At 55.0% G+C, this 26,472-nt stretch overlaps 1 protein-coding gene across 1 annotated transcript in view; it reads left to right on the top strand.

Annotated features, from left to right (window-relative positions):
* RHBDL1 (rhomboid like 1) overlaps positions 1-26,472 on the top strand; it is a 217,438-nt gene that overhangs the window by 84,856 nt on the left and 106,110 nt on the right. The window contains exon 4 of the mRNA XM_068243462.1: positions 9,178-9,326. Within this exon, the coding sequence (XP_068099563.1) occupies positions 9,178-9,326 (149 nt within the window). The remainder of the gene's footprint in view (positions 1-9,177; positions 9,327-26,472) is intronic.

Here is a 26,472-nt window from a genome sequence, read left to right as displayed (position 1 = left end):
CTGTGGGGTCCCTTTCCTGAGAGCCACATGGGAGGTAGCCGGCCTGTGGGGTCCCTTTCCTGAGAGCCACATGGGAGGTAGCTGGCCTGTGGGGTCCCTTTCCTGAGAGCCACATGGGAGGTAGCTGGCCTGTGGGGACCCTTTCCTGAGAGCCACATGGGAGGTAGCCGGCCTGTGGGGTCCCTTTCCTGAGAGCCACATGGGAGGTAGCCGGCCTGTGGGGTCCCTTTCCTGAGAGCCACATGGGAGGTAGCCGGCCTGTGGGGTCCCTTTCCTGAGAGCCACATGGGAGGTAGCCGGCCTGTGGGGTCCCTTTCCTGAGTGCCACATGGGAGGTAGCTGGCCTGTGGGGTCCCTTTCCTGAGAGCCACATGGGAGGTAGCCGGCCTGTGGGGTCCCTTTCCTGAGAGCCACATGGGAGGTAGCCGGCCTGTGGGGTCCCTTTCCTGAGAGCCACATGGGAGGTAGCCGGCCTGTGGGGTCCCTTTCCTGAGAGCCACATGGGAGGTAGCCGGCCTGTGGGGTCCCTTTCCTGAGTGCCACATGGGAGGTAGCTGGCCTGTGGGGTCCCTTTCCTGAGAGCCACATGGGAGGTAGCTGGCCTGTGGGGTCCCTTTCCTGAGAGCCACATGGGAGGTAGCTGGCCTGTGGGGTCCCTTTCCTGAGAGCCACATGGGAGGTAGCTGGCCTGTGGGGACCCTTTCCTGAGAGCCACATGGGAGGTAGCCGGCCTGTGGGGTCCCTTTCCTGAGAGCCACATGGGAGGTAGCCGGCCTGTGGGGTCCCTTTGCTGAGAGCCACATGGGAGGTAGCCGGCCTGTGGGGTCCCTTTCCTGAGAGCCACATGGGAGGTAGCCGGCCTGTGGGGTCCCTTTCCTGAGAGCCACATAGGAGGTAGCTGGCCTGTGGGGTCCCTTTCCTGAGTGCCACATGGGAGGTAGCTGGCCTGTGGGGTCCCTTTCCTGAGAGCCACATGGGAGGTAGCTGGCCTGTGGGGTCCCTTTCCTGAGAGCCACATGGGAGGTATCCGGCCTGTGGGGTCCCTTTCCTGAGAGACACATGGGAAGTAGCCGGCCTGTGGGGTCCCTTTCTTGACAGCCACATGGGAGGTAGCTGGCCTGTGGGGTCCCTTTCCTGAGAGCCACATGGGAGGTAGCCGGCCTGTGGGGTCCCTTTCCTGAGAGCCACATGGGAGGTAGCCGGCCTGTGGGGTCCCTTTCCTGAGAGCCACATGGGAGGTAGCTGGCCTGTGGGGTCCCTTTCCTGAGAGCCACATGGGAGGTATCCGGCCTGTGGGGTCCCTTTCCTGAGAGCCACATGGGAGGTAGCCGGCCTGTGGGGTCCCTTTCCTGAGAGCCACATGGGAGGTATCCGGCCTGTGGGGTCCCTTTCCTGAGAGCCACATGGGAGGTAGCCGGCCTGTGGGGTCCCTTTCCTGAGAGACACATGGGAGGTAGCCGGCCTGTGGGGTCCCTTTCCTGAGAGCCACATGGGAGGTATCCGGCCTGTGGGGTCCCTTTCCTGAGAGCCACATGGGAGGTAGCCGGCCTGTGGGGTCCCTTTCCTGAGAGCCACATGGGAGGTAGCCGGCCTGTGGGCTCCCTTTCCTGAGAGCCACATGGGAGGTAGCCGGCCTGTGGGGTCCCTTTCCTGAGAGCCACATGGGAGGTAGCCGGCCTGTGGGGTCCCTTTCCTGAGAACATGGGAGGTAGCCGGCCTGTGGGGTCCCTTTCCTGAGAGCCACATGGGAGGTAGCTGGCCTGTGGGGTCCCTTTCCTGAGAGCCACATGGGAGGTAGCCGGCCTGTGGGGTCCCTTTCCTGAGAGCCACATGGGAGGTAGCCGGCCTGTGGGGTCCCTTTCCTGAGAGCCACATGGGAGGTAGCCGGCCTGTGGGGTCCCTTTCCTGAGAGCCACATGGGAGGTAGCCGGCCTGTGGGGTCCCTTTCCTGAGAGCCACATGGGAGGTAGCCGGCCTGTGGGGTCCCTTTCCTGAGAGCCACTTGGGAGGTAGCCGGCCTGTGGGGTCCTTTTTCTGAGAGCCACATGGGAGGTAGCTGGCCTGTGGGGTCCCTTTCCTGAGAGCCACATGGGAGGTAGCCGGCCTGTGGGGTCCCTTTCCTGAGAGCCACATGGGAGGTAGCTGGCCTGTGGGGTCCCTTTCCTGAGTGCCACATGGGAGGTAGCCAGCCTGTGGGGTCCCTTTCCTGAGAGCCACATGGGAGGTAGCCGGCCTGTGGGGTCCCTTTCCTGAGAACATGGGAGGTAGCCGGCCTGTGGGGTCCCTTTCCTGAGAGCCACATGGGAGGTAGCCAGGCTGTGGGGTCCCTTTCCTGAGAGCCTCATGGGAGGTAGCCGGCCTGTGGGGTCCCTTTCCTGAGAGCCACATGGGAGGTAGCTGGCCTGTGGGGTCCCTTTCCTGAGAGCCACATGGGAGGTAGCCGGCCTGTGGGGACCCTTTCCTGAGAGCCACATGGGAGGTAGCCGGCCTGTGGGGTCCCTTTCCTGAGAGCCACATGGGAGGTAGCCGGCCTGTGGGGTCCCTTTCCTGAGAGCCACATGGGAGGTAGCTGGCCTGTGGGGTCCCTTTCCTGAGAGCCACATGGGAGGTAGCCGGCCTGTGGGGTCCCTTTCCTGAGAGCCACATGTGAGGTAGCTGGCCTGTGAGGTCCCTTTCCTGAGAACATGGGAGGTAGCCGGCCTGTGGGGTCCCTTTCCTGAGAGCCACATGGGAGGTAGCCGGCCTGTGGGGTCCCTTTCCTGAGAGCCACATGGGAGGTAGCTGGCCTGTGAGGTCCCTTTCCTGAGAGCCACATGGGAGGTTGCCGGCCTGTGGGGTCCCTTTCCTGAGAGCCACATGGGAGGTAGCCGGCCTGTGGGGTCCCTTTCCTGAGAGCCACATGGGAGGTAGCTGGCCTGTGGGGTCCCTTTCCTGAGAGCCACATGGGAGGTAGCCGGCCTGTGGGGTCCCTTTCCTGAGAGCCACATGGAAGGTAGCCGGCCTGTGGGGTCCCTTTCCTGAGAGCCACATGGGAGGTAGCCGGCCTGTGGGGTCCCTTTCCTGAGAGCCACATGGGAGGTAGCCGGCCTGTGGGGTCCCTATCCTGAGAGCCACATGGGAGGTAGCCGGCCTGTGGGGTCCCTTTCCTGAGAGCCACATGGGAGGTAGCTGGCCTGTGAGGTCCCTTTCCTGAGAGCCACATGGGAGGTAGCCGGCCTGTGGGGTCCCTTTCCTGAGAGCCACATGGGAGGTAGCCGGCCTATGGGGTCCCTTTCCTGAGAGCCACATGGGAGGTAGCCGGCCTGTGGGGTCCCTTTCCTGAGTGCCTCATGGGAGGTAGCCGGCCTGTGGGGTCCCTTTCCTGAGAGCCACATGGGAGGTAGCTGGCCTGTGAGGTCCCTTTCCTGAGAGCCACATGGGAGGTAGCCGGCCTGTGGGGACCCTTTCCTGAGAGCCACATGGGAGGTAGCCGGCCTGTGGGGTCCCTATCCTGAGAGCCACATGGGAGGTAGCCGGCCTGTGGGGTCCCTTTCCTGAGAGCCACATGGGAGGTAGCTGTCCTGTGAGGTCCCTTTCCTGAGAGCCACATGGGAGGTAGCCGGCCTGTGGGGTCCCTTTCCTGAGAGCCACATGGGAGGTAGCCGGCCTGTGGGGTCCCTTTCCTGAGTGCCTCATGGGAGGTAGCCGGCCTGTGGGGTCCCTTTCCTGAGAGCCACATGGGAGGTAGCTGGCCTGTGGGGTCCCTTTCCTGAGAGCCACATGGGAGGTAGCCGGCCTGTGGGGTCCCTTTCCTGAGAGCCACATGGGAGGTAGCTGGCCTGTGGGGCCCCTTTCCTGAGAGCCACATGGGAGGTAGCTGGCCTGTGAGGTCCCTTTCCTGAGAGCCACATGGGAGGTAGCCGGCCTGTGGAGTCCCTTTCCTGAGAGCCACATGGGATGTAGCCGGCCTGTGGGGTCCCTTTCCTGAGAGCCACATGGGAGGTAGCTGGCCTGTGGGGTCCCTTTCCTGAGAGCCACATGGGAGGTAGCTGGCCTGTGGGGTCCCTTTCCTGAGAGCCACATGGGAGGTAGCCGGCCTGTGGAGTCCCTTTCCTGAGAGCCACATGGGAGGTAGCTGGCCTGTGGGGTCCCTTTCCTGAGAGCCACATGGGAGGTAGCCGGCATGTGGGGTCCCTTTCCTGAGAGCCACATGGGAGGTAGCTGGCCTGTGGGGACCCTTTCCTGAGAGCCACATGGGAGGTAGCCGGCCTGTGGGGTCCCTTTGCTGAGAGCCACATGGGAGGTAGCCGGCCTGTGGGGTCCCTTTCCTGAGAGCCACATGGGAGGTAGCTGGCCTGTGGGGTCCCTTTCCTGAGAGCCACATGGGAGGTAGCCGGCCTGTGGGGTCCCTTTCCTGAGTGCCACTTGGGAGGTAGCCGGCCTGTGGGGTCCCTTTCCTGAGAGCCACATGGGAGGTAACCGGCCTGTGGGGTCCCTTTCCTGAGAGCCACATGGGAGGTAGCCGGCCTGTGGGGTCCCTTTCCTGAGAGCCTCATGGGAGGTAGCCGGCCTGTGGGGTCCCTTTCCTGAGAGCCACATGGGAGGTAGCTGGCCTGTGGGGTCCCTTTCCTGAGAGCCACATGGGAGGTAGCCGGCCTGTGGGGTCCCTATCCTGAGAGCCACATGGGAGGTAGCCGGCCTGTGGGGTCCCTTTCCTGAGAGCTACATGGGAGGTAGCTGGCCTGTGAGGTCCCTTTCCTGAGAGCCACATGGGAGGTAGCCGGCCTGTGGGGTCCCTTTCCTGAGAGCCACATGGGAGGTAGCCGGCCTGTGGGGTCCCTTTACTGAGAGCCACATGGGAGGTAGCCGGCCTGTGGGGTCCCTTTCCTGAGTGCCTCATGGGAGGTAGCCGGCCTGTGGGGTCCCTTTCCTGAGAGCCACATGGGAGGTAGCTGGCCTGTGAGGTCCCTTTCCTGAGAGCCACATGGGAGGTAGCCGGCCTGTGGGGACCCTTTCCTGAGAGCCACATGGGAGGTAGCCGGCCTGTGGGGTCCCTATCCTGAGAGCCACATGGGAGGTAGCCGGCCTGTGGGGTCCCTTTCCTGAGAGCCACATGGGAGGTAGCTGGCCTGTGAGGTCCCTTTCCTGAGAGCCACATGGGAGGTAGCCGGCCTGTGGGGTCCCTTTCCTGAGAGCCACATGGGAGGTAGCCGGCCTGTGGGGTCCCTTTCCTGAGTGCCTCATGGGAGGTAGCCGGCCTGTGGGGTCCCTTTCCTGAGAGCCACATGGGAGGTAGCTGGCCTGTGGGGTCCCTTTCCTGAGAGCCACATGGGAGGTAGCCGGCCTGTGGGGTCCCTTTCCTGAGAGCCACATGGGAGGTAGCTGGCCTGTGGGGTCCCTTTCCTGAGAGCCACATGGGAGGTAGCTGGCCTGTGAGGTCCCTTTCCTGAGAGCCACATGGGAGGTAGCCGGCCTGTGGAGTCCCTTTCCTGAGAGCCACATGGGAGGTAGCCGGCCTGTGGGGTCCCTTTCCTGAGAGCCACATGGGAGGTAGCTGGCCTGTGGGGTCCCTTTCCTGAGAGCCACATGGGAGGTAGCTGGCCTGTGAGGTCCCTTTCCTGAGAGCCACATGGGAGGTAGCCGGCCTGTGGAGTCCCTTTCCTGAGAGCCACATGGGAGGTAGCTGGCCTGTGGGGTCCCTTTCCTGAGAGCCACATGGGAGGTAGCCGGCCTGTGGGGTCCCTTTCCTGAGAGCCATATGGGAGGTAGCTGGCCTGTGGGGACTCTTTCCTGAGAGGCACATGGGAGGTAGCCGGCCTGTGGGGTCCCTTTGCTGAGAGCCACATGGGAGGTAGCCGGCCTGTGGGGTCCCTTTCCTGAGAGCCACATGGGAGGTAGCTGGCCTGTGGGGTCCCTTTCCTGAGAGCCACATTGGAGGTAGCCGGCCTGTGGGGTCCCTTTCCAGAGTGCCACATGGGAGGTAGCCGGCCTGTGGGGTCCCTTTCCTGAGAGCCACATGGGAGGTAACCGGCCTGTGGGGTCCCTTTCCTGAGAGCCACATGGGAGGTAGCCGGCCTGTGGGGTCCCTTTCCTGAGAGCCTCATGGGAGGTAGCCGGCCTGTGGGGTCCCTTTCCTGAGAGCCACATGGGAGGTAGCTGGCCTGTGGGGTCCCTTTCCTGAGAGCCACATGGGAGGTAGCCGGCCTGTGGGGTCCCTTTCCTGAGAGCCACATGGGAGGTAGCCGGCCTGTGGGGCCCCTTTGCTGAGAGCCACATGGGAGGTAGCCGGCCTGTGGGGACCCTTTCCTGAGAGCCACATGGGAGGTAGCTGGCCTGTGGGGTCCCTTTCCTGAGAGCCACATGGGAGGTAGCTGGCCTGTGAGGTCCCTTTGCTGAGAGCCACATGGGAGGTAGCCGGCCTGTGGGGTCCCTTTCCTGAGAGCCACATGGGAGGTAGCCGGCCTGTGGGGTCCCTTTCCTGAGAGCCACATGGGAGGTAGCTGGCCTGTGGGGTCCCTTTCCTGACAGCCACATGGGAGGTAGCCGGCCTGTGGGGTCCCTTTCCTGAGAGCCACATGGGAGGTAGCCGGCCTGTGGGGCCCCTTTCCTTAGAGCCACATGGGATGTAGCCGGCCTGTGGGGTCCCTTTCCTGAGAGCCACATGGGAGGTAGCTGGCTTGTGGGGTCCCTTTCCTGAGAGCCACATGGGAGGTAGCCGGCCTGTGGGGTCCCTTTCCTGAGAGACACATGGGAGGTAGCTGGCCTGTGGGGTCCCTTTTCTGAGAGCCACATGGGAGGTAGCCGGCCTGTGGGGTCCCTTTCCTGAGAGCCACATAGGAGGTAGCTGGCCTGTGGGGTCCCTTTCCTGAGAGCCACATGGGAGGTAGCTGGCCTGTGGGGTCCCTTTCCTGAGAGCCACATGGGAGGTAGCCGGCCAGTGGGTTCCCTTTCCTGAGAGCCACATGTGAGGTAGCCGGCCTGTGGGGACCCTTTCCTGAGAGCCACATGGGGGGTAGCCGGCCTGTGGGGTCCCTTTCCTGAGAGCCACATGGGAGGTAGCTGGCCTGTGGGGTCCCTTTCCTGAGAGCCACAATGGAGGTAGCTGGCCTGTGGGGTCCCTTTCCTGAGAGCCACATGGGAGGTAGCCGGCCTGTGGGGACCCTTTCCTGAGAGCCACATGAGAGGTAGCCGGCCTGTGGGGTCCCTTTCCTGAGAGCCACATGGGAGGTAGCTGGCCTGTGGGGTCCCTTTCCTGAGAGCCACATGGGAGGTAGCTGGCCTGTGGGGTCCCTTTCCTGAGAGCCACATGTGAGGTAGCCGGCCTGTGGGGTCCCTTTCCTGAGAGCCACTTGGGAGGTAGCCGGCCTGTGGGGTCCCTTTCCTGAGAGCCACATGGGAGGTAGCCGGCCTGTGGGGTCCCTTTCCTGAGAGCCACATGGGAGGTAGCCGGCCTGTGGGGTCCCTTTCCTGAGAGCCACATGGGAGGTAGCCGGCCTGTGAGGTCCCTTTCCTGAGAGCCACATGGGAGGTAGCTGGCCTGTGGGGTCCCTTTCCTGAGAGCCACATGGGAGGTAGCCGGCCTGTGGGGTCCCTTTCCTGACAGCCACATGGGAGGTAGCCGGCCTGTGGGGTCCCTTTCCTGAGAGCCACATGGGAGGTAGCCGGCCTGTGGGGTCCCTTTTCTGAGAGCCACATGGGAGTTAGCCGGCCTGTGCGGTCCCTTTCCTGAGAGCCACATGGGAGGTAGCCGGCCTGTGGGGTCCCTTTCCTGAGAGCCTCATGGGAGGTAGCTGGCCTGTGGGGTCCCTTTCCTGAGAGCCACATGGGAGGTAGCCGGCCTGTGGGATCCCTTTCCTGAGAGACACATGGGAGGTATCCGGCCTGTGGGGTCCCTTTCCTGAGAGCCACATGGGAGGTAGCCGGCCTGTGGGGTCCCTTTCCTGAGAGCCACATGGGAGGTAGCTGGCCTGTGGGGTCCCTTTCCTGAGAGCCACATGGGAGGTAGCTGGCCTGTGGGGACCCTTTCCTGAGAGCCACATGGGAGGTAGCCGGCCTGTGGGGTCCCTTTCCTGAGAGCCACATGGGAGGTAGCCGGCCTGTGGGGTCCCTTTCCTGAGAGCCACATGGGAGGTAGCCGGCCTGTGGGGTCCCTTTCCTGAGAGCCACATGGGAGGTAGCCGGCCTGTGGGGTCCCTTTCCTGAGTGCCACATGGGAGGTAGCTGGCCTGTGGGGTCCCTTTCCTGAGAGCCACATGGGAGGTAGCTGGCCTGTGGGGTCCCTTTCCTGAGAGCCACATGGGAGGTAGCTGGCCTGTGGGGTCCCTTTCCTGAGAGCCACATGGGAGGTAGCTGGCCTGTGGGGTCCCTTTCCTGAGAGCCACATGGGAGGTAGCCGGCCTGTGGGGACCCTTTCCTGAGAGCCACATGGGAGGTATCCGGCCTGTGGGGTCCCTTTCCTGAGTGCTACATGGGAGGTAGCTGGCCTGTGGGGTCCCTTTCCTGAGAGCCACATGGGAGGTAGCTGGCCTGTGGGGTCCCTTTCCTGACAGCCACATGGGAGGTAGCCGGCCTGTGGGGACCCTTTCCTGAGAGCCACATGGGAGGTATCCGGCCTGTGGGGTCCCTTTCCTGAGAGCCACATGGGAGGTAGCCGGCCTGTGGGGTCCCTTTCCTGAGAGCCACATGGGAGGTAGCCGGCCTGTGGGGTCCCTTTCCTGAGAGACACATGGGAGGTAGCCGGCCTGTGGGGTCCCTTTCCTGAGAGCCACATGGGAGGTAGCCGGCCTGTGGGGTCCCTTTCCTGAGAGCCACATGGGAGGTAGCTGGCCTGTGGGGTCCCTTTCCTGACAGCCACATGGGAGGTAGCCGGCCTGTGGGGACCCTTTCCTGAGAGCCACATGGGAGGTAGCTGGCCTGTGGGGCCCCTTTGCTGAGAGCCACATGGGAGGTAGCCGGCCTGTGGGGTCCCTTTCCTGAGAGCCACATGGGAGGTAGCCGGCCTGTGGGGTCCCTTTCCTGAGAGCCACATGGGAGGTAGCCGGCCTGTGGGGTCCCTTTCCTGAGAGCCACATGGGAGGTAGCCGGCCTGTGGGGTCCCTTTCCTGAGAGCCACATGGGAGGTAGCCGGCCTGTGGGGTCCCTTTGCTGAGAGGTGTGTTTGTTGTGAGCTGAATGTCATTGTCACATGTCTCCTCCCAGATCATAGTATTCCTCTGCTATGGCATCAAGCTGAATAAGTGGGTCCTGCAGACGTACCACCCGGAATACATGAGGAGCCCGCTGGTGTACCACCCGGGGCACCGCGCCCGAGCCTGGCGTTTCCTGACCTACATGTTCATGCACGTCGGGTGAGTCTCCCGGGGAAGAGCTATTATGTGTGTTATTATGTGTGTTATTATGTTATTATGTACATTGTGGCAGCTCTGGCAGAGCCATGTCGCCCGTTGTAGAAGAAATGAGGGTGTTTGGGGTTACCGCTCATTGCCAGGCCCTCTAACTGCTGAATAAACAGAGTGCTCAGTGTTACCTTCTGTATGAAATGAGGCTTCTGCTGTAAAAGATTCATCTTGGAAATGTTTGTTGCATGACCACAAGCAGAGTACGAAGCTTGAGTTTTAGGCCCTGTGGGCGGAGCTGCTGCTGCATGGATTGTAAGGCCCTGTGGGCGGAGCTGCTGCTGCATGGATTGTAAGGCCCTGTGGGCGGAGCTGCTGCATGGATTGTAAGGCCCTGTGGGCGGAGCTGCGTTATGGATTGTAAGGCCCTGTGGGCGGAGCTGCTGCTGCATGGATTGTAAGGCCCTGTGGGCGGAGCTGCTGCATGGATTGTAAGGCCCTGTGGGCGGAGCTGCTGCTGCATGGATTGTAAGGCCCTGTGGGCGGAGCTGCTGCATGGATTGTAAGGCCCTGTGGGCGGAGCTGCTGCTGCATGGATTGTAAGGCCCTGTGGGCGGAGCTGCTGCTGCATGGATTGTAAGGCCCTGTGGGCGGAGCTGCTGCTGCATGGATTGTAAGGCCCTGTGGGCGGAGCTGCTGCATGGATTGTAAGGCCCTGTGGGGGGAGCTGCGTTATGGATTGTAAGGCCCTGTGGGCGGAGCTGCTGCTGCATGGATTGTAAGGCCCTGTGGGCGGAGCTGCTGCATGGATTGTAAGGCCCTGTGGGCGGAGCTGCGTTATGGATTGTAAGGCCCTGTGGGCGGAGCTGCTGCTGCATGGATTGTAAGGCCCTGTGGGCAGAGCTGCTGCTGCATGGATTGTAAGGCTCTGTGGGTGGAGCTGCGTTATGGATTGTAAGGCCCTGTGGGCGGAGCTGCTGCTGCATGGATTGTAAGGCCCTGTGGGCGGAGCTGCTGCATGGATTGTAAGGCCCTGTGGGCGGAGCTGCGTTATGGATTGTAAGGCCCTGTGGGCGGAGCTGCTGCTGCATGGATTGTAAGGCCCTGTGGGCGGAGCTGCTGCTGCATGGATTGTAAGGCTCTGTGGGTGGAGCTGCGTTATGGATTGAAAGGCCATGTGGGCGGAGTTGCTGCTGCATGGATTGTAAGGCTCTGTGGGTGGAGCTGCGTTATGGATTGAAAGGCCATGTGGGCGGAGTTGCTGCTGCATGGATTGTAAGGCCCTGTGGGTGGAGCTGCGTTATGGATTGAAAGGCCATGTGGGCGGAGTTGCTGCTGCATGGATTGTAAGGCCCTGTGGGCGGAGCTGCTGCATGTATTGTAAGGCCCTGTGGGCGGAGCTGCTGCTGCATGTATTGTAAGGCCCTGTGGGCGGAGCTGCTTCCTGCATGGAGTGTAAGGTCCTGTGGGCGGAGCTGCTGCTGCATGGATTGTAAGGCCATGTGGGCGGAGCTGCTGCTGCATGGATTGTAAGGTTCTGTGGGCGGAGCTGCACAAAGGGCCACCCACAGGACCTGTGTGCAGCCCTGCTACATGAATTGTAAGGCCTGTGTGCAGTCCTGCTACATGAATTGTAAGGCCTGTGTGCAGTCCTGCTGCATGAATTGTAAGGCCCTGTGGGCGGCACACAGGGCCGCCCACAAGCCTTACAATCCATGCATCTAATGGACGCTGTGCCAGTTCGCAGCCCGCAGCCCCGCTCCAGCCTGTATAGTGTTCGGCATGCGAGCAGGGCTACGGGAAGATGGCGTCCGAAGCCCTGTACTGGAGACTATTTGTGTCCTCAGTACAGGGCTTCGGGCGCCATCTTCCCATAGCCCTGCTATTCCATTCAGCACGGGAGACTGCAGGAGGAAGATCGTCCGGGGAGCTGCACGCCAGAGGCCGGCTGGGAGAGGAGACTTCTGTCAGGTGAGTAAATTCCTTTTTTTTGCAGGTGAAATGCTGCCCACTGCGTTATTTTCTGCTGAAATGTTGCCCAAATTGCGTTAATTTTCTGGTGTCTGGGGTAACTGTTGCTGCATTTATTATTTAATTAATGGTCATAGTTGGCTATATTTGCTGCTTTGGGGTTACGGTTACGCTCCGCCCATACGTCATGGCCACACCCATTTTTCGGCACGGCGCAAACGCCCCCCCCCCCCCCCACACACACACACACACACCTCCCCCACGTCCATTTTTTAATGCACCGCGAGTCCAACTGCCCCCCCTCACAGGTTTGACCCAAAAAGATCTGGTCACTGTATTTTAAACAATTGATTTTATAATATGCACTTATATCTTCTATAATTAATTGTTTTAAGAAGAAGAATATAGTTGCTTTGCATTTGAAGGAGTTTATAAATAAACTATAGACTATAGTTTTAAAACCAGACGACATGGCGGCCAGTGAGAAGAGGCGTGTTTCCCACAGAACATTCTAACATCAGGAAAGATAGAATGAACATTGTTTAATATTAAGAGGGACCCTGTGCAGACATTAAAACAGGGAAATGAACTTACCTAACCTGGGTTTCCTGCAGCCCCTCGTGGTGGATGAAGTCCCTCAGCGTCCTCAGGGTTCCCTCCGTTTTGCCACCCAGCGGCTATGTAATGATCAGTTACAGCACAGTACTGTGAACAGGCCCATAGCATTATAGGCAGTGATCAGTGACAGCGCAGTACTGTGACCAGGCCCATAGCATTGTATGCGCAGTGATCAGTTACAGCGCAGTACTGTGACCAGGCCCATAGCATTGTATGGGCAGTGATCAGTTACAGCGCAGTACTGTGACCAGGCCCATAGCATTGTACGGGCAGTGATCAGTTACAGCGCAGTACTGTGACCAGGCCCATAGCATTGTATGGGCAGTGATCAGTTACAGCACAGTACTGTGACCAGGCCCATAGCATTGTATGTGCAGTGATCAGTTACAGTGCAGTACTGTGACCAGGCCCATATAACTGTATGGGCAGTGATCAGGTACAGCGCAGTAGTGTGACCAGGCCCATAGCATTGTATGGGCAGTGATCAGTTACAGCGCAGTACTGTGAACAGGCCCATACCATTGTATGGGCAGTGATCAGTTACTGCGCTGTACTGTGAACAGGCCCATAGCATTGTATGTGCAGTGATCAGTTACAGCGCAGTACTGTGACCAGGCCCATAGCATTGTATGTGCAGTGATCAGTTACAGCGCAATACTGTGACCAGGCCCATAGCATTGTATGGGCAGTGATCAGTTACAGGGCAGTACTGTGACCAGGCCCATAGCATTGTATGTGCAGTGATCAGTTATAGGGCAGTACTGTGACCAGGCCCATAGCATTGTATAGGCAGTGATCAGTTACAGCGCAGTACTGTGACCAGTCCCATAGCATTGTATGGGTAGTGATCAGTTACAGCGCAGTACTGTGACCAGGCCCATAGCATTGTATAGGCAGTGATCAGTTACAGCGCAGTACTGTGACCAGTCCCATAGCATTGTATGGGCAGTGATCAGTTACTGAGCTGTACTGTGAACAGGCCCATAGCATTGTATGTGCAGTGATCAGTTACAGCGCAGTACTGTGACCAGGCCCATAGCATAGTATGGGCAGTGATCAGTTACAGCGCAATACTGTGACCAGGCCCATAGCATTGTATGGGCAGTGATCAGTTACAGGGCAGTACTGTGACCAGGCCCATAGCATTGTATGTGCAGTGATCAGTTATAGGGCAGTACTGTGACCAGTCCCATAGCATTGTATGGGCAGTGATCAGTTACAGCCCAGTACTGTGACCAGGCCCATAGCATTGTATGGGTAGTGATCAGTTACAGCGCAGTACTGTGACCAGGCCCATAGCATTGTATGGGCAGTGATCAGTTATAGGGCAGTACTGTGACCAGGCCCATAGCATTGTATAGGCAGTGATCAGTTACAGCGCAGTACTGTGACCAGTCCCATAGCATTGTATGGGCAGTGATCAGTTACAGCGCAGTACTGTGACCAGGCCCATAGCATTGTATGAGCAGTGATCAGTTACAGCGCAGTACTGTGACCAGGCCCATAGAATTGTATGGGCAGTGATCAGTTACAGTGCAGTAATGTGACCAGGCCCATAGAATTGTATGGGCAGTGATCAGTTACAGTGCAGTAATGTGACCAGGCCCATAGAATTGTATGGGCAGTGATCAGTTACAGAGCAGTACTGTGACCAGGCCCATAGCATTATAGGCAGTGATCAGTGACAGCGCAGTACTGTGACCAGGCCCATAGCATTGTATGCGCAGTGATCAGTTACAGCGCAGTACTGTGACCAGGCCCATAGCATTGTATGGGCAGTGATCAGTTACAGCGCAGTACTGTGACCAGGCCCATAGCATTGTACGGGCAGTGATCAGTTACAGCCCAGTACTGTGACCAGGCCCATAGCATTGTATGCGCAGTGATCAGTTACAGCGCAGTACTGTGACCAGGCCCATAGCACTGTATGGGCAGTGATCAGTTACAGCGCAGTACTGTGACCAGGCCCATAGCATTGTATGGGCAGTGATCAGTTACAGCACAGTACTGTGACCAGGCCCATAGCATTGTATGTGCAGTGATCAGTTACAGTGCAGTACTGTGACCAGGCCCATATAACTGTATGGGCAGTGATCAGGTACAGCGCAGTAGTGTGACCAGGCCCATAGCATTGTATGGGCAGTGATCAGTTACAGCGCAGTACTGTGAACAGGCCCATACCATTGTATGGGCAGTGATCAGTTACTGCGCTGTACTGTGAACAGGCCCATAGCATTGTATGTGCAGTGATCAGTTACAGTGCAGTACTGTGACCAGGCCCATAGCATTGTATGTGCAGTGATCAGTTACAGCGCAATACTGTGACCAGGCCCATAGCATTGTATGGGCAGTGATCAGTTACAGGGCAGTACTGTGACCAGGCCCATAGCATTGTATGTGCAGTGATCAGTTATAGGGCAGTACTGTGACCAGGCCCATAGCATTGTATAGGCAGTGATCAGTTACAGCGCAGTACTGTGACCAGTCCCATAGCATTGTATGGGTAGTGATCAGTTACAGCGCAGTACTGTGACCAGGCCCATAGCATTGTATAGGCAGTGATCAGTTACAGCGCAGTACTGTGACCAGTCCCATAGCATTGTATGTGCAGTGATCAGTTACAGCGCAGTACTGTGACCAGGCCCATAGCATTGTATGGGCAGTGATCAGTTATAGGGCAGTACTGTGACCAGGCCCATAGCATTGTATAGGCAGTGATCAGTTACAGCACGGTACTGTGACCAGGCCCATAGCATTGTATGGGCAGTGATCAGTTACAGCGCAGTAATGTGACCAGACCCATAGCATTGTATGGGCAGCGATCAGTTACAGCGCAGTGCTGTGACCAGGCTCATCTCATTGTATGGGCAGTGATCAGTTACAGCGCAGTACTGTGACCAGGCCCATAGCATTGTATGTGCAGTGATCAGTTACAGCGCTGTACTGTGACCAGGCCCATAGCATTGTATGGGCAGTGATCAGTTACAGGGCAGTACTGTGACCAGGCCCATAGCATTGTATGTGCAGTGATCAGTTACAGCGCTGTACTGTGACCAGGCCCATAGCATTGTATGGGCAGTGATCAGTTACAGCGCAGTACTGTGACTAGGCCCATAGCATTGTATGAGCAGTGATCAGTTACAGCGCAGTACTGTGACCAGGCCCATAGCATTGTATGTGCAGTGATCAGTTACAGCGCAGTACTGTGACCAGGCCCATAGCATTGTATGGGCAGTGATCAGTTATAGGGCAGTACTGTGACCAGGCCCATAGCATTGTATAGGCAGTGATCAGTTACAGCGCAGTACTGTGACCAGTCCCATAGCATTGTATGGGCAGTGATCAGTTACAGCGCAGTACTGTGACCAGGCCCATAGCATTGTATGGGCAGTGATCAGTTACAGCGCAGTACTGTGACCGGGCCCATAGCATTGTATGGGCAGTGATCAGTTACAGGGCAGTACTGTGACCAGGCCCATAGCATTGTATGGGCAGTGATCAGTTACAGCGCAGTACTGTGACCAGGCCCATAGCATTGTATGGGCAGTGATCAGTTACAGCGCAGTACTGTGACTAGTCCCATAGCATTGTATGGGCAGCGATCAGTTACAGCGCAGTGCTGTGACCAGGCTCATCTCATTGTATGGGCAGTGATCAGTTACAGCGCAGTACTGTGACCAGGCCCATAGCATTGTATGTGCAGTGATCAGTTACAGCGCTGTACTGTGACCAGGCCCATAGCATTGTATGGGCAGTGATCAGTTACAGGGCAGTACTGTGACCAGGCCCATAGCATTGTATGGGCAGTGATCAGTTTTAGGGCAGTACTGTGACCAGGCCCATAGCATTGTATGTGCAGTGATCAGTTACAGCGCTGTACTGTGACCAGGCCCATAGCATTATATGGGTAGTGATCAGTTACAGCGCAGTACTGTGACCAGGCCCATAGCATTGTATGGGCAGTGATCAGTTATAGGGCAGTACTGTGACCAGGCCCATAGCATTGTATAGGCAGTGATCAGTTACAGCGCAGTACTGTGACCAGGCCCATAGCATTGTATGGGCAGTGATCAGTTACAGCGCAGTACTGTGACCAGGCCCATAGCATTGTATGGGCAGTGATCAGTTACAGCGCTGTACTGTGACTAGTCCCATAGCATTGTATGGGCAGTGATCAGTTACAGCGCTGTACTGTGACTAGTCCCATAGCATTGTATGGGCAGTGATCAGTTACAGCGCAGTGCTGTGACCAGGCTCATATCATTGTATGGGCAGTGATCAGTTACAGCGCAGTACTGTTACCAGGCCCATAGCATTGTATGGGCAGTGATTAGTTACAGCGCAGTTCTGTGACCACGCCCATAGAATTTTATGGGCAGTGATCAGTTGTAGTGCAGTACTGTGACCAGGCCCATAGCATTGTATGCGCAGTGATCAGTTACAGCGCTGTACTGTGACCAGGCCCATAGCATTGTATGTGCAGTGATCAGTTACAGCGCAGTACTGTGACCAGGCCCATAGCATTGTATGTGCAGTGATCAGTTACAGCGCAGTACTGTGAACAGGCCCATAGCATTGTATGTGCAGTGATCAGTTACAGCGCAGTACTGTGAACAGGCCCATACCATTGTATGGGCAGTGATCAGTTACAGCGCTGTACTGTGAACAGGCCCATAGCATTGTATGTGCAGTGATAAGTTACAGCGCAGTACTGTGAACAGGCCCATAGCATTGTATGTGCAGTGATCAGTTACAGCGCAGTACTGTGACCAGGCCCATAGCATTGTATGGGCAGTGATCAGTTACAGGGCAGTACTGTGACCAGGCCCATAGCATTGTATGGGAAGTGATCAGTTATAGGGCAGTACTGTGACCAGGCCCATAGCATTGTATAGGCAGTGATCAGTTACAGCGCAGTACTGTGACCAGTCCCATAGCATTGTATGGGCAGTGATCAGTTACAGCGCAGTACTGTGACCAGTCCCATAGCATTGTATGGGCAGTGATTAGTTACAGCGCAGTTCTGTGACCAGGCCCATAGCATTGTATGGGCAGTGATCAGTTGCAGCGCAGTATTGTGACCGGGCCCATAACATTGTATGGGCAGTGATCAGTTACAGCGCAGTACTGTGACCAGGCCCATAGCATTGTATGGGCAGTGATCAGTTACAGGGCAGTACTGTGACCAGGCCCATAGCATTGTATGGGCAGTGATCAGTTACAGCGCAGTACTGTGACCAGGCCCATAGCATTGTATGGGCAGTGATCAGTTACAGCGCAGTACTGTGACCAGGCCCATAGCATTGTACAGACAGTGATCAGTTACAGCGCAGTACTGTGACCAGGCCCATAGCATTGTATGGGCAGTAATCAGTTAAAGCGCAGTACTGTGACCAGGCCCATAGTATTGTATGGGCAGTGATCAGTTACAATGCAGTACTGTGAACAGGCACATAGTATTGTATGGGCAGTGATCAGTTACAGTGCAGTACTGTGACCAGGCCCATAGCATTGTATGTGCAGTGATCAGTTACAGTGCAGTACTGTGACCAGGCCTATAGCATTGTATGGGCAGTGATCAGTTACAGTGCAGTACTGTGAACAGACCTATAGAATTGTATGGGCAGTGATCAGTTACAGCGCAGTACTGTGACCAGGCCCATAGCATTGTATGGGCAGTGATCAGTTACAGCCCAGTACTGTGAACAGACCTATAGAATTGTATGGGCAGTAATCAGTTACATTGCAGTACTGTGAACAGGTCCATAGCATTGTATGGGCAGTGATCAGTTACAGCGCTGTACTATGACCAGGCCCATAGCATTGTATGTGCAGTGATCAGTTACAGCGCAGTACTGTGACCAGGCCCATAGCATTGTATGGGCAGTGATCAGTTACAGCGCTGTACTGTGACCAGGCCCATAGCATTGTATGGGCAGTGATCAGTTACAGCGCAGTACTGTGACCAGGCTCATAGACTTGTATGGGCAGTGATCAGTTACAGCGCAGTACTGTGACCAGGCCCATAGACTTGTATGGGCAGTGATCAGTTACAGCGCACAACTGTGACCAGGCCCATAGCATTGTATGGCCAGTGATCAGTTACAGTGCAGTACTGTGACCAGGCCCATAGCATTGTATGGGCAGTGATCAGTTACAGTGCAGTACTGTGACCAGGCCCATAGCATTGTATGGGCAGTGATCAGTTACAGCGCAGCACTGTGACCAGGCCCATAGCATTGTATGGGCAGTGATCAGTTACAGTGCAGTACTGTGAACAGGCCCATACCATTGTATGGGCAGTGATCAGTTACAGCGCTGTACTGTGAACAGGCCCATAGCATTGTATGGGCAGTGATCAGCTACAGCGCAGTACTGTGACCAGGCCCATAGCATTGTATGGGCAGTGATCAGTTACAGCGCTGTACTGTGACCAGGCCCATAGCATTGTATGGTCAGTGATCAGTTACAGCGCAGTTCTGTGACCAGGCCCATAGAATTGTATGGGCAGTGATCAGTTACAGTGCAGTACTGTGACCAGGCCCATAGCATTGTATGGGCAGTGATCAGTTACACTGCAGTACTGTGACCAGGCTCATAGCATTGTACGGGCAGTGATCAGTTACAGCGCAGTACTGTGACCAGGCCCATAGCATTGTATGGGCAGTGATCAGTTACAGTGCAGTACTGTGACCAGGCCCATAGCATTGTATGGGCAGTGATCAGTTACAGCGCAGTACTGTGAACAGGCCCATAGAATTGTACGGGCAGTGATCAGTTACAGCGCAGTACTGTGACCAGGCCCATAGCATTGTATGGGCAGTGATCAGTTACAGCGCAGTACTGTGACCAGGCCCATAGCATTGTATAGGCAGTGATCGGTTATAGAGCAGTACTGTGACCAGGCCCATAGCATTGTATGGGTAGTGATCAGTTACAGAGCAGTACTGTGACCAGGCCCATAGCATTGTATGGGCAGTGATCAGTTACAGCGCAGTACTGTGACCAGGCCCATAGCATTGTATGGGCAGTGATCAGTTACAGTGCAGTACTGTGAACAGGCCCATACCATTGTATGGGCAGTGATCAGTTACAGCGCTGTACTGTGAACAGGCCCATAGCATTGTATGGGCAGTGATCAGCTACAGCGCAGTACTGTGACCAGGCCCATAGCATTGTATGGGCAGTGATCAGTTACAGCGCTGTACTGTGACCAGTCCCATAGCATTGTATGGACAGTGATCAGTTACAGCAGAGTACTGTGACCAGGCCCATAGCATTGTATGGGCAGTGATCAGTTACAGCGCTGTACTGTGAACAGGCCCATAGCATTGTATGGGCAGTGATCAGCTACAGCGCAGTACTGTGACCAGGCCCATAGCATTGTATGGGCAGTGATCAGTTATAGCGCAGTACTGTGACCAGGCCCATAGCATTGTATGGTCAGTGATCAGTTACAGCGCAGTTCTGTGACCAGGCCCATAGCATTGTATGGGCAGTGATCAGTTACAGGGCAGTACTGTGACCAGGCCCATAGCATTGTATGGGCAGTGATCAGTTTTAGGGCAGTACTGTGACCAGGCCCATAGCATTGTATGTGCAGTGATCAGTTACAGCGCTGTACTGTGACCAGGCCCATAGCATTATATGGGTAGTGATCAGTTACAGCGCAGTACTGTGACCAGGCCCATAGCATTGTATGGGCAGTGATCAGTTATAGGGCAGTACTGTGACCAGGCCCATAGCATTGTATAGGCAGTGATCAGTTACAGCGCAGTACTGTGACCAGGCCCATAGCATTGTATGGGCAGTGATCAGTTACAGCGCAGTACTGTGACCAGGCCCATAGCATTGTATGGGCAGTGATCAGTTACAGCGCTGTACTGTGACTAGTCCCATAGCATTGTATGGGCAGTGATCAGTTACAGCGCTGTACTGTGACTAGTCCCATAGCATTGTATGGGCAGTGATCAGTTACAGCGCAGTGCTGTGACCAGGCTCATATCATTGTATGGGCAGTGATCAGTTACAGCGCAGTACTGTTACCAGGCCCATAGCATTGTATGGGCAGTGATTAGTTACAGCGCAGTTCTGTGACCACGCCCATAGAATTTTATGGGCAGTGATCAGTTGTAGTGCAGTACTGTGACCAGGCCCATAGCATTGTATGCGCAGTGATCAGTTACAGCGCTGTACTGTGACCAGGCCCATAGCATTGTATGTGCAGTGATCAGTTACAGCGCAGTACTGTGACCAGGCCCATAGCATTGTATGTGCAGTGATCAGTTACAGCGCAGTACTGTGAACAGGCCCATAGCATTGTATGTGCAGTGATCAGTTACAGCGCAGTACTGTGAACAGGCCCATACCATTGTATGGGCAGTGATCAGTTACAGCGCTGTACTGTGAACAGGCCCATAGCATTGTATGTGCAGTGATAAGTTACAGCGCAGTACTGTGAACAGGCCCATAGCATTGTATGTGCAGTGATCAGTTACAGCGCAGTACTGTGACCAGGCCCATAGCATTGTATGGGCAGTGATCAGTTACAGGGCAGTACTGTGACCAGGCCCATAGCATTGTATGGGAAGTGATCAGTTATAGGGCAGTACTGTGACCAGGCCCATAGCATTGTATAGGCAGTGATCAGTTACAGCGCAGTACTGTGACCAGTCCCATAGCATTGTATGGGCAGTGATCAGTTACAGCGCAGTACTGTGACCAGTCCCATAGCATTGTATGGGCAGTGATTAGTTACAGCGCAGTTCTGTGACCAGGCCCATAGCATTGTATGGGCAGTGATCAGTTGCAGCGCAGTATTGTGACCGGGCCCATAACATTGTATGGGCAGTGATCAGTTACAGCGCAGTACTGTGACCAGGCCCATAGCATTGTATGGGCAGTGATCAGTTACAGGGCAGTACTGTGACCAGGCCCATAGCATTGTATGGGCAGTGATCAGTTACAGCGCAGTACTGTGACCAGGCCCATAGCATTGTATGGGCAGTGATCAGTTACAGCGCAGTACTGTGACCAGGCCCATAGCATTGTACAGACAGTGATCAGTTACAGCGCAGTACTGTGACCAGGCCCATAGCATTGTATGGGCAGTAATCAGTTAAAGCGCAGTACTGTGACCAGGCCCATAGTATTGTATGGGCAGTGATCAGTTACAATGCAGTACTGTGAACAGGCACATAGTATTGTATGGGCAGTGATCAGTTACAGTGCAGTACTGTGACCAGGCCCATAGCATTGTATGTGCAGTGATCAGTTACAGTGCAGTACTGTGACCAGGCCTATAGCATTGTATGGGCAGTGATCAGTTACAGTGCAGTACTGTGAACAGACCTATAGAATTGTATGGGCAGTGATCAGTTACAGCGCAGTACTGTGACCAGGCCCATAGCATTGTATGGGCAGTGATCAGTTACAGCCCAGTACTGTGAACAGACCTATAGAATTGTATGGGCAGTAATCAGTTACATTGCAGTACTGTGAACAGGTCCATAGCATTGTATGGGCAGTGATCAGTTACAGCGCTGTACTATGACCAGGCCCATAGCATTGTATGTGCAGTGATCAGTTACAGCGCAGTACTGTGACCAGGCCCATAGCATTGTATGGGCAGTGATCAGTTACAGCGCTGTACTGTGACCAGGCCCATAGCATTGTATGGGCAGTGATCAGTTACAGCGCAGTACTGTGACCAGGCTCATAGACTTGTATGGGCAGTGATCAGTTACAGCGCAGTACTGTGACCAGGCCCATAGACTTGTATGGGCAGTGATCAGTTACAGCGCACAACTGTGACCAGGCCCATAGCATTGTATGGCCAGTGATCAGTTACAGTGCAGTACTGTGACCAGGCCCATAGCATTGTATGGGCAGTGATCAGTTACAGTGCAGTACTGTGACCAGGCCCATAGCATTGTATGGGCAGTGATCAGTTACAGCGCAGCACTGTGACCAGGCCCATAGCATTGTATGGGCAGTGATCAGTTACAGTGCAGTACTGTGAACAGGCCCATACCATTGTATGGGCAGTGATCAGTTACAGCGCTGTACTGTGAACAGGCCCATAGCATTGTATGGGCAGTGATCAGCTACAGCGCAGTACTGTGACCAGGCCCATAGCATTGTATGGGCAGTGATCAGTTACAGCGCTGTACTGTGACCAGGCCCATAGCATTGTATGGTCAGTGATCAGTTACAGCGCAGTTCTGTGACCAGGCCCATAGAATTGTATGGGCAGTGATCAGTTACAGTGCAGTACTGTGACCAGGCCCATAGCATTGTATGGGCAGTGATCAGTTACACTGCAGTACTGTGACCAGGCTCATAGCATTGTACGGGCAGTGATCAGTTACAGCGCAGTACTGTGACCAGGCCCATAGCATTGTATGGGCAGTGATCAGTTACAGTGCAGTACTGTGACCAGGCCCATAGCATTGTATGGGCAGTGATCAGTTACAGCGCAGTACTGTGAACAGGCCCATAGAATTGTACGGGCAGTGATCAGTTACAGCGCAGTACTGTGACCAGGCCCATAGCATTGTATGGGCAGTGATCAGTTACAGCGCAGTACTGTGACCAGGCCCATAGCATTGTATAGGCAGTGATCGGTTATAGAGCAGTACTGTGACCAGGCCCATAGCATTGTATGGGTAGTGATCAGTTACAGAGCAGTACTGTGACCAGGCCCATAGCATTGTATGGGCAGTGATCAGTTACAGCGCAGTACTGTGACCAGGCCCATAGCATTGTATGGGCAGTGATCAGTTACAGTGCAGTACTGTGAACAGGCCCATACCATTGTATGGGCAGTGATCAGTTACAGCGCTGTACTGTGAACAGGCCCATAGCATTGTATGGGCAGTGATCAGCTACAGCGCAGTACTGTGACCAGGCCCATAGCATTGTATGGGCAGTGATCAGTTACAGCGCTGTACTGTGACCAGTCCCATAGCATTGTATGGACAGTGATCAGTTACAGCAGAGTACTGTGACCAGGCCCATAGCATTGTATGGGCAGTGATCAGTTACAGCGCTGTACTGTGAACAGGCCCATAGCATTGTATGGGCAGTGATCAGCTACAGCGCAGTACTGTGACCAGGCCCATAGCATTGTATGGGCAGTGATCAGTTATAGCGCAGTACTGTGACCAGGCCCATAGCATTGTATGGTCAGTGATCAGTTACAGCGCAGTTCTGTGACCAGGCCCATAGAATTGTATGGGCAGTGATCAGTTACAGGGCAGTACTGTGACCAGGCCCATAGCATTGTATGGGCAGTGATCAGTTATAGGGCAGTACTGTGACCAGGCCCATAGCATTGTATAGGCAGTGATCAGTTACAGCGCAGTACTGTGACCAGTCCCATAGCATTGTATGGGCAGTGATCAGTTACAGCGCAGTACTGTGACCAGTCCCATAGCATTGTATGGGCAGTGATCAGTTACAGAGCAGTACTGTGAACAGGCCCATAGCATTGTATGGGCAGTGATCAGTTACAGCGCAGTACTGTGACCGGGCCCATAGCATTGTATGGGCAGTGATCAGTTACAGCGCAGTACTGTGACCAGGCCCATAGCATTGTATGGGCAGTGATTAGTTACAGCGCAGTTCTGTGACCAGGCCCATAGCATTGTATGGGCAGTGATCAGTTGCAGCGCAGTATTGTGACCGGGCCCATAGCATTGTATGGGCAGTGATCAGTTACAGCGCAGTACTGTGACCAGGCCCATAGCATTGTACAGACAGTGATCAGTTACAGCGCAGTACTGTGACCAGGCCCATAGCATTGTATGGGCAGTGATCAGTTACAGCGCAGTACTGTGACCAGGCCCATAGTATTGTATGGGCAGTGATCAGTTACAATGCAGTACTGTGAACAGGTACATAGTATTGTATGGGCAGTGATCAGTTACAGTGCAGTACTGTGACCAGGCCCATAGCATTGTATGTGCAGTGATCAGTTACAGTGCAGTACTGTGACCAGGCCCATAGCATTGTATGGGCAGTGATCAGTTACAGTGCAGTACTGTGAACAGACCTATAGAATTGCATGGGCAGTGATCAGTTACAGCGCAGTACTGTGACCAGGCCCATAGCATTGTATGGGCAGTGATCAGTTACAGCCCAGTACTGTGAACAGACCTATAGAATTGTATGGGCAGTAATCAGTTACATTGCAGTACTGTGAACAGGTCCATAGCATTGTATGGGCAGTGATCAGTTACAGCGCTGTACTATGACCAGGCCCATAGCATTGTATGTGCAGTGATCAGTTACAGCGCAGTACTGTGACCAGGCCCATAGACTTGTATGGGCAGTGATCAGTTACAGCGCACAACTGTGACCAGGCCCATAGCATTGTATGGCCAGTGATCAGTTACAGTGCAGTACTGTGAACAGGCCCATACCATTGTATGGGCAATGATCAGTTACAGCGCTGTACTGTGAACAGGCCCATAGCATTGTATGGGCAGTGATCAGGTACAGCGCAGTACTGTGACCAGGCCCATAGCATTGTATGGGCAGTGATCAGTTACAGCGCTGTACTGTGACCAGGCCCATAGCATTGTATGGTCAGTGATCAGTTACAGCGCAGTTCTGTGACCAGGCCCATAGAATTGTATGGGCAGTGATCAGTTACAGTGCAGTACTGTGACCAGGCACATAGCATTGTATGGGCAGTGATCAGTTACACTGCAGTACTGTGACCAGGCTCATAGCATTGTACGGGAAGTGATCAGTTACAGCGCAGTACTGTGACCAGGCCCATAGCATTGTATGGGCAGTGATCAGTTACAGTGCAGTACTGTGACCAAGCCCATAGCATTGTATGCACAGTGATCAGTTACAGCGCAGTACTGTGAACAGGCCCATAGAATTGTACGGGCAGTGATCAGTTACAGCGCAGTACTGTGACCAGGCCCATAGCATTGTATGGGCAGTGATCAGTTACAGCGCAGTACTGTGACCAGGCCCATAGCATTGTATAGGCAGTGATCGGTTATAGAGCAGTACTGTGACCAGGCCCATAGCATTGTATGGGTAGTGATCAGTTACAGAGCAGTACTGTGACCAGGCCCATAGCATTGTATGGGCAGTGATCAGTTACAGCGCAGTACTGTGACCAGGCCCATAGCATTGTATGGGCAGTGATCAGTTACAGCGCTGTACTGTGAACAGGCCCATAGCATTGTATGGGCAGTGATCAGCTACAGCGCAGTACTGTGACCAGGCCCATAGCATTGTATGGGCAGTGATCAGTTACAGCGCTGTACTGTGACCAGTCCCATAGCATTGTATGGGCAGTGATCAGTTACAGCAGAGTACTGTGACCAGGCCCATAGCATTGTATGGTCAGTGATCAGTTACAGCGCAGTTCTGTGACCAGGCCCATAGAATTGTATGGGCAGTGATCAGTTACAGTGCAGTACTGTGACCAGGCCCATAGCATTGTATGGGCAGTGATCAGTTACACTGCAGTACTGTGACCAGTCCCATAGCATTGTATGGGCAGTGATCAGTTACAGGGCAGTACTGTGACCAGGCCCATAGCATTGTATGGGCAGTGATCAGTTACAGCGCTGTACTGTGACCAGGCCCATAGCATTGTATGGGCAGTGATCAGTTATAGCGCAGTACTGTGACCAGACCCATAGCATTGTATGTGCAGTGATCAGTTACAGCGCAGTACTGTGACCAGGCTCATAGCACTGTATGTGCAGTGATCAGTTACAGCGCAGTACTGTGACGAGGCCCATAGCATTGTATGGGCAGTGATCAGTTATAATGCAGTACTGTGAACAGACCTATAGCATTGTATGGGCAGTGATCAGTTACAGAGCAGTAGTGTGAACAGGCCCATAGAATTGTATGGGCAGTGATCAGTTATAATGCAGTACTGTGAACAGACCTATAGAATTGTATGGGCAGTGATCAGTTATAATGCAGTACTGTGAACAGACCTATAGCATTGTATGGGCAGTGATCAGTTACAGAGCAGTAGTGTGAACAGGCCCATAGAATTGTATGGGCAGTGATCAGTTACAGTGCAGTACTGTGAACAGACCCATAGCATTGTATGGGCAGTGATCAGTTACAGCGCAGTACTGTGACCAGGCCCATAGCATTGTATGGGCAGTGATCAGTTACAGCTCAGTACTGTGACCAGGCCCATAGCATTGTATGGGCAGTGATCAGTTATAATGCAGTACTGCGAACAGGCCCATAGAATTGTATGGGCAGTGATCAGTTACAGCGCAGTACTGTGACCAGGCCCATAGCATTGTATGGGTAGTGATCAGTTACAGCGCAGTACTGTGAACAGGCCCATAGAATTGTATGGGCAGTGATCAGTTACAGCGCAGTGCTGTGACCAGGCCCATAGAATTGTATAGGCAGTGATCAGTTACAGAGCAGTACTGTGACCAGTCCCATAGCATTGTATGGGCAGTGATCAGATACAGCACAGTACTGTGACCAGGCCCATAGACTTGTATGAGCAGTGATCAGTTACAGCGCAGTGCTGTGACCAGGCCCATAGAATTGTATGAGC

Source organism: Hyperolius riggenbachi, chromosome 7, assembly GCF_040937935.1.
Source record: "Hyperolius riggenbachi isolate aHypRig1 chromosome 7, aHypRig1.pri, whole genome shotgun sequence".
NCBI lineage: Eukaryota > Metazoa > Chordata > Amphibia > Anura > Hyperoliidae > Hyperolius > Hyperolius riggenbachi.
The sequence above is the reverse complement of the archived record's forward strand: the minus strand, read 5'-3'. Positions and strand labels throughout refer to the sequence as shown.